This window comes from Neolamprologus brichardi, chromosome 17 (assembly GCF_056152115.1).
Source record: "Neolamprologus brichardi isolate AB-2024 chromosome 17, ASM5615211v1, whole genome shotgun sequence".
NCBI classification, from domain to species: domain Eukaryota; kingdom Metazoa; phylum Chordata; class Actinopteri; order Cichliformes; family Cichlidae; genus Neolamprologus; species Neolamprologus brichardi.
The window spans coordinates 16823630-16837144 of NC_142120.1; the positions used below are offsets into that span (position 1 = coordinate 16823630).

Here is a 13515-nt window from a genome sequence, read left to right on the forward strand (position 1 = left end):
CCCAAAAAAGAAATGCGTCACAACACTCTTACATAAAACGGCTTGTAATTATGCAAGATGCAAAATGCTGCCTTGGCCTGTGAAGTAGTGCCGACTTTTGGCCACTGAGGGGCAGTATAGTATCATGTCAGTAGGCCCCCTTACTTTGCTCATGATTATCAATTGTATCGACACATGATAATGACAAGGCCTATGTAAATGTGATGTCATGTATTATCATTATTCATCATAATGATATGGAAAATAAGAAAAAGTGCAGTTAGAACTTGGAAATGCAAATTTATATTATACTTATGATCAAAATCCAGAAATTATCTTACCTTGAAATTCATTATAATAATTATTATTACTACATTAAAGAAAAAAGGAAGAATGAAACACACACACACACACACACACACACACACACACACATATATATATGTGTATATATGAAATCAAGTTTATAGCACTTATCTATCAAAACTAACATTACAGTTACAAGTGTTTTCCAGAAACAGCGTAAAATAGCAAACTGGGAGGAAATTACAAAGTAATTGATTACTGCAATGTTAAAATTAGAACAAGGTACAATGTGATTTCCATTGTAATGCCATTCATCCATTTATCCATTCATCTTCTTCCACTTGTCTATTTCAGCATCACAGTGGGGTGGAGACTATCCACCCCATCTCTTGCCATAGGGCAAGAGGTGGGGTTCACCCTGGACAGGTCACCAGTCTGTCGCAGGGCTAACATAGAGACAGACAGCCATTCCCAATCAAATTCGCAACTCAGTTGTAATAAATAACCTAAAATGAACATTTAAAAATATAAATGTTAACAAAATAAGATGGAGTTTAGCTAGGAATGTCAAAAACACAAAATTATACAAATATTTATATTTTAAAAAGCTTTGGAATAAAAAAAAAAAGTTTAACTATATATGTCTATCATAAACCCATATACAGTTGTAGCTTGTTTTTAAAATGCCAGCAACTCTTTAGTCCCCCTTTTTTAAAACTTGGTCTCAGACATAGTGTTTTTAATAGTTTTCTAATATAGAGACATAACACAGTATACAGCAATATACTCTACATATAATTACACAAAGCACTTCAAACTAAGGTAAATCTAAGAACACATTACTGAATAAATTACCATTTTAAAAAAAAGTGACTGTACCTCATGACTAAGGAAACATGTTTATATGATCCACTCATTCAGCTTGCAAAAAATACTAACAATCTATCATCATGCCGGGAAAATCATGATAATTTTTCTGTTACCAGGCAACCAAGGCTTAATAAGTGAGGACAAGCTTCGGAGCGCCACAGTGCATGTAAGAGATGCAGCTGACAGCTGCCCACCTCCACCACTCTCACCTGAGTTAGTCAGCAAGATATGCTGCATTGCATCAAGAGGTCGTGGCAGACTGCTGGAGGATGAGGTGTGCTAATGGTGGCATCTGCTTACAGAAGAACTCTTTATGAAGCGTTCTTCATGCAAAATGCATTATCATCCTTTTCATTTTCTTTATTGGGGCTCCGTTTCATCACTAGCATCAGAAACCTTTCTTTTTTGCTTAGATAACGCTATATTCAGTCAATAAAAGTCTTCCTACATTGGTCATTATCTGTAATAAATACTATTAGGGGGCCCAGCGTGCCTCTTTGGAGGCTTGGGACATAAATAAACTCCATTGCTTTGGTATAAAACCTACATAATGCAGTGTGGTAATCTTATTGTTTATTGTGTGTCAGCCAAACAATGAGAGGAAGATACAGGCATGTTTTGTTTTACACTTTTACCACGTCAATCACTTTTGCAGCAGTGGGAGTCACATCCTCTTTAGACCCTCTTAAAAAAGTCGAGTGTAGGTTTGTCAGTTCAGGCATGCAATGTGATGTCATGCTAAGAAAATCTGAAAGGGCCTCTGGCGTGGCAGGCAGTGTGGACAGATGGTTGGTCCAACTCAGACGTACAAGGAGAAACCCCAACAGAATGGATGAATCATCATTCCACCAACTGTTCCTCTCAGCAAGTAATCAGAATTCAGCACATTCACGCTTTGTTTTCATGGCTGGACAAAAATATTGTATCATGGAGAATAAACGGTTCAACAACAAAATCTTCCAAGTGCTGCTAAACCTTGACACAGAGGCGCGGAAAGACTTCTGATCTGGAAAAAGCTCAGAGCAATGTTCTCTGGAGAGTGAAATATTTATAAGGATCAGACATTAAAGATTGTGGTGCACCTTAAGAAAGTTACTTCTGCTGCAGACGCTTCACGTCATACTTAAAAATCAACATTAGGGGTGGAAAACAAGCACAGCAGAAGTCTAATGTTAGAAATGCAACATTATATCCAGGTTCTCAGAAAATTTCAGGAAAGTGGGTTAATATTATCTTTATTAGCTGAACAGAATAAGAAAGATTTCATTAAACACCTAATAATACCGTTTTTAAAGTCTTACTTTAAAATGTTCCATTTAGTTACAGCAAAAAAAAAAAAAAGTGCAATCATAATAAGAACACTAGCCTGACCTGTACTTAACTATAAAGAAAAAATGGAACACCAATTTAGTTTTATTTTACAAAATTGCACTGTTATTCGTGAATACAAGTGAAAACTGATGCCTATTATTATTTATAGGTGTTGCTATGATTTTACAATTGCATCCTGCCTTTTCTTTGGCCAGCGGAATGATGAATGAATGGATTTTCATGGTGAGATTTAGCAAGCAAACTCATGTAGTGATTAATCATGTCCAGAGAAGCTTTAGAAAGGTCAAATACATCAGTCAGTGAACAGACTAAAGGAAATGCAGAAAAGCTGATACATTTGCATACATTAAAGCACATACACGCACAAGAGACTGAATTCATGGTACATCAGTGAACCGTTCACATGAGGAATTGTGTGTTTATACAGCTACTGTACAAAACTTTAATACATTTTAAAGCTGTGAAATTCATCTACAGATGACAGCAGGAAGAATAAAATATAGCATCACTGCAACGAAGCAGCTAGTAGTATTACACAGAAAAGCTTCTTTTTCATAGGGCACAGAAAGAAACTGCTATTTTAGATAACAGTATGTACACTTTAAAATAACAGCTTAATGCTGGCAAGGTAGCAGCCAGCGTCTTCTTTATGCTTAATTCAACATTTTTTTTGTTTTATGCGGTAGAATTAAATTATTTTCGTGTCCCTGCGTTATTTTAACACGGAATTTGTCTATTTTACCATTTGCGCCATGTGTTCTCTCAGTGGGAACCTTCCTCTCATCCTGGCACTGTCGTGACATGACACTGCAGCAACGCCACTACAAACAGCAGATTGGCTGGCACAGCAGCCCGCATTAGTGTGTTTTCCACTGAACTGTTGTGTTTCACCAGCTCCAGGTAGATTCTGCTGAAAAGCAGCAGGTAGCTCCTCTCTGTCAGTAACAACTGATGGATACGCGGATTGGCTCGTTCCAGCCCGCCGCTCTCATGCTCCTCCTCTCCATCGGAGTCCTGCCTGCGCTGCGCTTGTTGCAGTGAGCGCGGAGGGTTTGTGCGCTCTCGGGTTATGAAGTTGTGGACAGGAGGAGAGGATATCGGTGACAGCAAGACGCGCAGAGGAGGAGAAAAGTAGATGCTCGTTGGTGTCGTTCCACTCTTCATTCTGGGGAATACGCTTAAATCGGGAGATTGCGGCGGAGAAACGCGCTGAAACGAGTTTGTGGCATTTAACTGGGAGACCAAGCATACCCAACAGTATGCGGTGCAGTTATGGCAGGCAAGGGTAAGACAGTCGTGAGGACGCTGGAGGATTTAACGCTTGATTCTGGTTATGGTGGAGCCGCGGACTCGGTCAGGTCGTCCAGCGTGTCGCTGTGCTGCTCCGACACGCATCAGTCCATCTCGCATGGGGGAAACTGCTGGCATCTGACGGAATCCATGCACAGCAGACACAACAGTTTGGACACAGTCAACACCGTCCTGGCGGAGGACACGGAGATACTGGAGTGCTCGGGTCACTGCGCCAAGCTGCCCGAGCTGGAGGAGGTGCCATGGACCCTGGGCGAGGTGGAGGGCGCGCTGAGGAAAGACGAGGAGCTGATGGTGGGCAACCCGCCACCGGAGGTCCTGGCGCGACTGTCGACTCTCATTAGCCGCGCGCTGGTAAGGGTGGCCCGGGAGGCGCAGCGACTCAGCTTGCGCTACGCCAAGTGCACCAAGCACGAGATCCAAAGCGCCATCAAGGTAGTGCTCTCGTGGACCATCTCCGTCAACTGCATCACGGCGGCTCTGAGCGCCTTGTCCCTCTACAACATGAGCACCGGGGACAAGTTCAGCCGAGGCAAGTCCGCGCGCTGCGGGCTGGTCTTCTCCGTGGGGAAGTTCTTCAGGTGGATGGTGGATAGTCGGGTGGCCCTAAGGATCCACGAGCACGCTGCCATATACCTCACCGCCTGCATGGAGAGTCTGTTCAGAGAGGTTTTCACCCGCGTCCTGCGCAGCGCGCTCGTGGAGAGGGACAACGGGATCCCCAAGTTTACGCTGGAGTCAATGGAGCAAGCCATCTGCAACGACTCGGAGATCTGGGGTCTGCTGCAGCCCTACCAGCACCTCATATGTGGCAAGAATTCAAGTGGTAAGCCCTGTCAGTGAGTGGTTAACTGTTTGAAACGTGATTGGCGTACATTTGGTGGTGTGTGCAGAGGGCTTTTTTTTTTTTTTTTTTTATCACCTAAATCAATAAAATCATTTTCCTCCCTAAAACAACTTGTTTCCAAAATGGAAATCCACGTGCTTCAGGAACTGTCTAGAAACAAGTGGCTGCCTCTTTAAATAAGCCATAACTGTGACTCAACTGGGATGAGGCCTGATATAGAAAATAATTTTCTTTTCAAAAGCTATCTTCATCTCAAGTTCTGCTCATTTGTTTGGAGGATAACAACATATTTGATTTTATTTTTTTCCAATCTGCTTAGTGTACCCTCTTAAGAAAAGCAATATGACTGTAAACTGTGTTATTATGCTGGGGAATAACCACTGCTTATATTGCTAGTGTAATTCTATACCCAAACAAAAGGGCTTGGCAGTTTTTGAATATTTATTACCCTCAGCTTAGACCTCAAGGCCAACCTCTGAAACAGTATCTTGGTTGTTGCAGCCTCAGAGCAACAGCCAGACTAGACTAGGTATTTATGGTGAAAAAGATCAAACAAGCTCAAACCTCTACTTCTTTGAAGCTATTGTGCTCTCAGACTGTCATTAGCAGCACAGATGTTAATGAGTGTTTTTGATAGACTATAGGAAATGCATTTATGTATCATGATGTGTGTGCGTCAGGATTTTTTTGCGCAAGCAGGCTTTGTGTTTATATTGTGTGCTGGCCTTGTTGATAATGCTACAGTCTCACTCCAGAAGGTGTAAGCTGTCAGTGTGGGCTGGCCCTCTTGTTTTCAATGCCCTGAATGAGTTGGCTGAAAGCAGAAGGGAGTTGAAATGCTGTTCTCCAACTGAGAGCCAAACTGGGCTGTGTAATACTGGCCAAAGAATCATATTGCAACACTTTGGCTAGTTGCTGCAGCACGATTGTTTTCTCAAGACATGGGTTCAAAAGAAGAGATGGATGGGTTAGCTAAGAGAAGATTTTTTTCTTGCACATGTGTGATCTATCTTTCTGAATGATTCCTCCGTAATGAGACCAGAGAAGATTATTCCAGAAGCAATCTGAAGAAAAATGGATATGAGATCGCTCTCACAGATTCTTCAGTGAAGGGAAATGATCTGAAATTGAATGTCATGGATGCAGTTCTTTTCTTTAAAGATGGGAGTCTTTTCTGTCCCCCAAGTCCTCATGTGCAGTGTAGTAACTTAAAATAAGATATGCATGTAAAATAAGACCCTCATAGTGATCTGTCAATCTTCATATTAAAACAGATCAATTCCAAAAAAGTACTGTTGCTATTGAATCTGCAAGCCGCTTGGCATCCACCTCTACACCAGTTGTCTCTGACTTGCCCTATTATCTCCCAGGTGTGTTCATTGATTAGTGGGGAGGTTCTAGGTATTGGTTAATGCAGTTTAAAAAATAATTACTTTCTTTTGGCTAATAGTCCTAACTAAAATAACATTTTAAAGAAGTTGTAAGAAAATGCTTATCACATTTTTAAAAAGCTCAACGTTGAAGCATGCACATTTTTCTTTAATCTGCAGTGATACCAAACACTGAAAAACAGCAAATCCCGTGATTAAGAATAGTCCCAGTTTCATTTTCTGGCTGTTTGTTAGATCAGGGTGAGCTTAACTGAGTCATTCATCCTCTTTTTACATCGTTGTTTTTCATCATTTTTATTTTTTTTTACACAACTGCTTTGTCTTGAATTTGTAAAAACATGAATTCTGTGTAGATTGGATGTTGAGCCAGGCATGCATCTCCCTCTGCTCCACCTCCTCCGTGCAGTGCATGATTTTCTGGTGGTGCAGAGGAAGATATTATTTGGAGTCACACAAAACAGCGTGATGTCATTTTAATACAGTTATCAAGGCAAAAATGCGTAGATTTAAAAAGTACTGTTTTCCCTTCCCCGACCCAACAGTGTTATTAATGCATTTCAAAGATGAAGAAGACAAATGTATTACTTTGATTTTATGCCAACAAAGGCTGCACTTCGAGAATTATTTAAAACTGAGTCATCAGACCTGCGGCCAAATAATTAACCACAGATATTAATCTAATAATCACTGAGGTGTCTGTGATGGCTTCTTCTTGGTAGTTTTGCTGATAGCAGTGAGACTGGATATAGTAAATGGAGAGAGCAGGGGAGGCCTTCTTGTGACAAACATGATCTTTTTGTCTAAAAATTTCACCTAAGGAACAAAAGCACCGCAGTGCCTAATGATTAAACCCACATTGCTCTACACTCCCACTGACCATACGTGACAGCCTCTCTGCTCTGACTAATGAGTAGAGCATAACGGAAGCTTTTCTTCACCTCATTTATTTCCAGAGGTGCTTGCAGCTGCTCAACCTGCTGAAAATTCTGGATATTTCCAGAATATTTGCTGGTAAAACAGGCAGTGTGAAAGGTTTGGGAATGTTTGAGCTTATAAGAGCTTTAATTTAACTTGATGACTTTCCACGCTGATAGCCTAACCAACAGTAATTCTGAAACGAGTCACACCTTATGTACCCAACTGTTATGGGTGGAGGAGTAGGTGGAGATGGAAAATAAATAAATAAATAAATTAGGGCATCGCCAACTGAAATTTGTCAGTGTCTTTATGAATGATTCATTTCCAAAATGAAACGAGTCACGAATGATTCCTGATGTGCTACTTTACATTCAGCGGTTAAAGAGTGGTACATTTTGAGGTGTGTTTTTGTCCAGCCTGTTAGCCCTCTCAAGTCTAATCTATATCTGTGTAATTTGTTTTATTTCAATTGGTTTCCCAAGTTTGGGCCATCAGGGAACAACCACGTGTTTATTCTAATTTAAGAATTAAATTAATTTAATTTAGCACTCTCTCGTACCTCTGTTTTTGGTTATAGCCTACCAACTCCTGAGGAAAATATGTGACTTTATAGGAAATGGTCTACTGTGTTGAGTAGCTAGTTAATAACTGCTTTATCTGCTCTTTTGTACAAGGGGGATTTTAAGAATACAGCTCTTCCTACTTCTAGTCTAACCAACGTTAAGCTGTATTTCTGCTTTTCCACTATTAAGGACCCACAAAGTCTATATAAGGGTTTCGAAAGGGAGAAACTCAAAAGTGGCCCCAGACAAGACTGCATTCTCTGGGGTTGGGTTTTGCTTTCACTTGCCGCTTACCTTTATTTTCTCTCAGCTTGGTTCACCTAAAAACCAAAATGATTAGCGTGAGGCACTAAAACAACTTGATACAGAGCTAAGTGTTGTCTTATTTTCAGGTGCGTTAACTCTAAACTGAACTACGCTATAACTAAACCACATGTCGGGTAGTTTTCTGGAAGATTGTAGTCTCAAACCAAAGTAGTGAGTAGTCAACAGAAAACCAAAACAGTGATCTTAAACTTGTTCAAAGCTGCAGATTCAGGTAAATCTCTCCTAATTCTTTACAACAAGCTCCCACTTTCGCATGAGATTTGCAAAATATCAATTATTGCCACTTTAGCTCTTACCTTAACTACTACACTCATGTGGGGTCCAAATATTGCCAGCACTTAAATATTTAGAGTTGATTATAGTGCATAAAGTGTCATAGCTTGTGCATTTTGGAAGGATGACTGAAATTTGAAGTATAACTGTGTGTAACTGTGTACATGACTAGTAAAATTTGAAAGCCTATAAGGGCACTTCCTTCATTGCTTTCTATGTAAGCCTGGTGCATCAGGTTTCATGGAGAAGCAACTGTCCTATTTCCCTGCACTAACATGGGTTTACCTTACAGGAAAGCAGTTTTATAAGATTAACATCCAATTTCTGCACCTTTTCTATGCCTTCTGTACCTTACAGATGCCAACTGAAGTGATGCATTTGATGTGTGTTGCACTTAATCCTACATCATTGTGTATCACATATATGTATATTTCAACACATAAAGAGGTATTGCACAAACATCAAATCTAAAATGTTTCTCGATGTTGTCTTGTTACCTGATGACATGTGACGTCAGAAACAAGCAGCGTGGTCATCAGCTTCCCGACCCGCCTGCGTGATGTTTAAATTTGGCATCCTGAATGACTTGATTGTATCTGATTATGTCTGTCATTCGCCGTGACCTTCCCCAAGGAACCAATCCAACCTCCGCAGGACAGATGACACAACATAATGGTATTGCATAGCCTGCTATAGTCTGTTTATTAAATTAGCAGCATGGTGATGGTTTCCCTCCTTCTTCCCGCTCTGTCTTTCACACCATATTTTATTTTATTTCATTTTCTCATGGTGGGGGGAAGCGGGCTCAGTGTTTGCATATTTGCTTTCCACTGTGGTTTTTAATAAGCTCGACTCATAACCACATGATTTTGGCAAAGCCTTTTGTTGTCCATTCTGTTATTATTTTCTGCCCGTCCTTCCCCTCCTTTGGGAGGGGGGATACTCGCAGATGAGCCGACAGATTGCCATAGTTCTGATGGAGATATGATGTGAGCACCCGGCAAGGCATGCTGGTTGTGATGGAGTTTGATGTCATGGTAATTTCATAAAGCCAAGGGCTGCACCCACAACCCTCCACCCACGTTTCAGCAATGATCAGTGATTGTGAAGTTATGTGAAGTTGTTTTCCAGGCCAAGATATATTTTATGAACAGCATCCATTTCCCTCCATGTTACTGGCTTATAAAATATTAACTTTAATTTCATGTGCTTCTAGGTAAATATTCTGATAGGGATTCCACACGTATAAGTCAGCTGAGACCAGCCTGAAATTGTTGTGGTTTTATTACTTGCTCTGTGTCATTGGAGCGTGGATCCCCTTCCATTTTCAGGAAGTAGGTGAATGCACTGGGTCACGATGAGATAATAAGAGGAGTGTGGGAGTAGTGAATGCTTAATGCTGTGAAGGAGTCAAGTGCAGGAGGAGAAACCAGGCTGGAGTGTCAGCTGCAGGAGCTGTTGCTGAGGGGGCATTGGCGCAGGTCCCTTAGAGATATAATTACCATGCAGCTCTCTTTAATTAACACTTGTGCTTATCTGGTAGTCATTAAGATTAGGAATTAGTAACGGGAAACACCAGGGAGCTGGAGAGAACAAAGATGGTAATTCCTCCCATTCATTTTTAATACCCGTTACTCGTAGGCCTGCGTCGGCATGTTTGATCCAATCAGTCTGTGTGGCCGAGATAAAACGGCTCCTAGAAATTCAGACCTGTGGACTTTCTTTGCCTTGGATTTTTATGAAACAAAGCAACTTGTTTCATCACTTGTCCTTGTTGTTAGGTAAGCTACTTTGGTTAACTATAGTTTATACTGATTTTATTGCAGACATTTCTTTTACATCCATAGATGTCAATTAAATTACAGATGTTAATTTAAAATATGATTTCTATTAAAAAGATTGTTCAAAGGCATGGCATCACGTGAATTGCTAGTCTTGGGATATTTTAGCCTTTAAACAGTCAGAAAACACCTAATAACACACTAATACGTACACCAGAACTATTCAGTTAAATTTCAAAAGATTATGGTTTATATGAATATATGACAACAGCATTCGCAGCATTAACCCCGCACAAGGAAGACTGCTACTTAAGGATACCCAGCACATTCAAATATAACAGCAAAGAGTCCTGACCAAGCATCCATTTTTAATGAGCCATATCGTGGTCATGACCGTTGTGTTGGGTTAAGCCTGTGGCTTGGGCAAAAGTGTAGTTTACTGACAGTTATTGGAAATGAGGAAGGACTCCCTAAGTTTAAAGCCAGATTTTTCTCTCTTCTTTTTTTGTATTAGTTTCACTTTTATTTTTTTTATGAATGTAAGCTATAAATCAGAAAACCAAACTCATTTCTGAGGCTTATATCAAAACAGTTAAACCAAAGAGTGACTATAAAGCCACTAGGAATTGACTGGATATTATACACGTACATTGTTTTAAATATGAATTTGAGAGCCACATGTTAAATACAAAACTACTTAATGAACATTTCTTTTTTGTCTCAGTATATTTTTTGAACTACATCTTGGTTTTCAGTTATATTTATTACTAGAACATCTGTCCATTAACCTGGTAATCATATGATGGTGGATGCCTGGTACCAGCTAAATAGCTGCACCAGTGTTAGCTGGTACCACTTAAACTAAGCTAACAGCTTAGCGGCTCACTAAGGTGTTAGCTAGTGAGCCGCTAAGGTATTAGTGCTGATTAGCTCTTTCACAAGCAGTATTAGCAGCATAGAGCAAATACTGCCGGTGAATTTATCATAAAAAATGATCATAAATGAGCACTAGCTAATACCCATTAGCATTAGCTATATTTTAACACATGCGGGGCCTTGATGAAATCCAGTAGATACTTCCATATTCTCAGACTCTCCTCACTGTTTGAATAAAAAAATATGTTTGTACCAGTAAAGGTAAAAACAGGTATTATAATAAAAATATCTAACATAACCAATATTCTTAGTATGTAAGTAAATAAATAAGGTATCTAGATATATAATCAAAAACTTGATACCCAAAAAGCGTGAGTGACTCTCATGTCCAACAACAAATCAAACTGAGTTGATTAGGTAGTTCAGCATTAAGTGGTACCATCTGTTTTCCAGTGTAGCAAAGTGGTTAATGGCTCAACTTATAGTCACGCTGTGTTATCATATATTAACTTAGATTACTGTTTAATGTGGAGCAAAGATCCATGGATTACTGCCTCCATGCTGCAGATGTACGTGAAGTCATGCACACTGCCGCGCATAGACATGTACAGACACGCCTGTAAGATGCTCACCTCGGCTTGCACGTTGAGATGTTTCCATCTAAATCAATCCATCCACAAATACAGGAGTTTGTTAAAACTCAAACCTGAGATTTTAATGGGGAGCAGCAGATCGACACAGGAATATTTAACTCAATAATGGGGTCTAGAGACACAAACGACAATAGTAAAATCATCAGTACTCCCACATTACAGAAGAGGAAACAGGTTTTCTCAGGAATCCTGGTGTTTTGCCAGGCCTTTCGCTTTTAATTCAACACGGCAGCTCTTTGTTTTTCTCACTTCTGCTGCACTGGAAATCGTTCACCTTCATGTCATCTGAGGTCACTTGGTTAAGGTTGATTCACATTGTACAACAGTAATCTCTATTTAGTATATTTTCTAGAACTTAAAAAAGAACTCTCTCTACTATCAGAGACATTTAGAATACTGGTACATGCTCATGCTACAGTGTTGTTTGGCCTCTTCAGGATTTTTATCTATAGATAAGATGCACCTGTATGCCAATTTTGTTTGTTCAGATCTTGATTGTATGGGAAGACTGGGACTGACAAGAAACTCACAGACAGATGGGAGTTATTATTCTAGTAAAGAAAAACATAATTATGCATTAAGAATTGTGTCCACGTTGGACAATTGTTCCTTGTTAGGAAGTGAGGTGACTGGTGGGAGGGAGCTGAGTTGTTTAACGTTAGCCATAACCACACCTTAAGTGTGAATGAAGTGCCAGGATTGATTGATTAACTGCATTGTAATAATTCAAAAGCCACAAATAAGCCATGCAACATTTTATGTCGCAACCAGATTTGAAATCAGTCTCTCATTCATTAATTAAGGCTATTTCTTTGGTAGAACACAGAACAAAAGCATTATGTGCAGCAGAAGTGAAAATAAATCGATATAAAACTCAAACACGGGAACTGCTCTTTTGTTGACTCATGTCATCAGCAATGCTGTGTATTCTAAATCAGTTCTGCACATTTGCATTTGTGGTTAGAACCACTTCATATCTTCTCTATATAGCTACAGCTGTATGTAATGTTTTCTCCCCTGTGTCGACTCTTCAGGTTTCCGTTATCACACCAAGTCTGTGGTTGTTGTCTGCACATTTTTGATCACACCTTGAGCACAAACAATTTTAAGGGGCTTGGCGCTTCCCATATTTAGAAATTCTTTAGTAAAAAGTGCTATTATTTTAGTTTTTAATCCAATAAATATCACTGTTCATTGCTCATTGTTCCATGAGCAGGAAACAGGACTTAAGCAAGTGTCCGATTTTGAAAGTCAGACCTTTTTTGCATGAGTCTGACCAGTTGTGAAATGGTTGGTTTTCTGTTAACACTGATGTCATTCCTGGACAGGGAATGAGGATGTTAGTCTAACACACACACACCCCGCGACATATATTGACTCAGAGATTGTTTTTGTCTTTTGGGGAATTTCTCGATTACTTGTTGTGCAAGCAGTATCACTTGGGATTATTTTTCCAGTGCTGTCCAGGGGATTTTCTACACATGGACAAAACATTTTGCAACTTTATGTAGTCACACATCAAAAGTTTTGGTAAGAGAGAAAAGAAAAGAGCTGTGTGAATGCACTCTTGAGTTGTTTCTTTAATCAGCTGTCTGAAAACAATTGTGCAATGTAGGATGGAATAACAATAGGTTCCGCAATATATTAATGGTTGGTTTGTGTAGTCATTCAGGACTAATGTTATTGGTCAGATGACTTTTATTGTTCCAGCACCATGTAAGTTGTTTGTAAAAGCAGCAGGCATCAATCACAACATCTCCCCCGTGCCCATTTTCCTCCCTCTGGGTTTATTTCACACAATTACTGCATACTCCTGGAGTTTAACTTGTTCAAGTGTGAAGAAAAATATATTTAAATCAGAAACTAACACACAATCTCCCCTTGTGTGGTTGTTCTGAAGCTCTCTGCAGGGTATGCTTATATCCCGCTCCAGAGCTTGAGTGAAATTTATGTCTTTACTTTTAGGGGACATATTTGTGAAGACAGCTTCTAAGCTTCAAGGCGTGGGGTGGGTGTTTCCCATGGCAATGGCTGACTGACTTATAAAGGAAGCCATAGTGCTGTATAGCCCACAAATCTTGTCAACAA

General features: G+C 39.9%; 1 protein-coding gene across 2 annotated transcripts in view; it reads left to right on the forward strand.

The window, feature by feature from the left end:
• The first annotated feature begins 3367 nt into the window (after positions 1-3367).
• The window catches only part of LOC102778455 (ankyrin repeat- and BTB/POZ domain-containing protein 3-A), a 249547-nt gene continuing 239399 nt past the window's right edge, over positions 3368-13515 (forward strand). For both annotated transcript variants that reach the window (XM_006780877.3, XM_035908257.2), the window contains exon 1: positions 3368-4624. In XM_006780877.3, the coding sequence (XP_006780940.1) occupies positions 3760-4624 (865 nt within the window). In that variant the 5' untranslated portion in view covers positions 3368-3759. The remainder of the gene's footprint in view (positions 4625-13515) is intronic.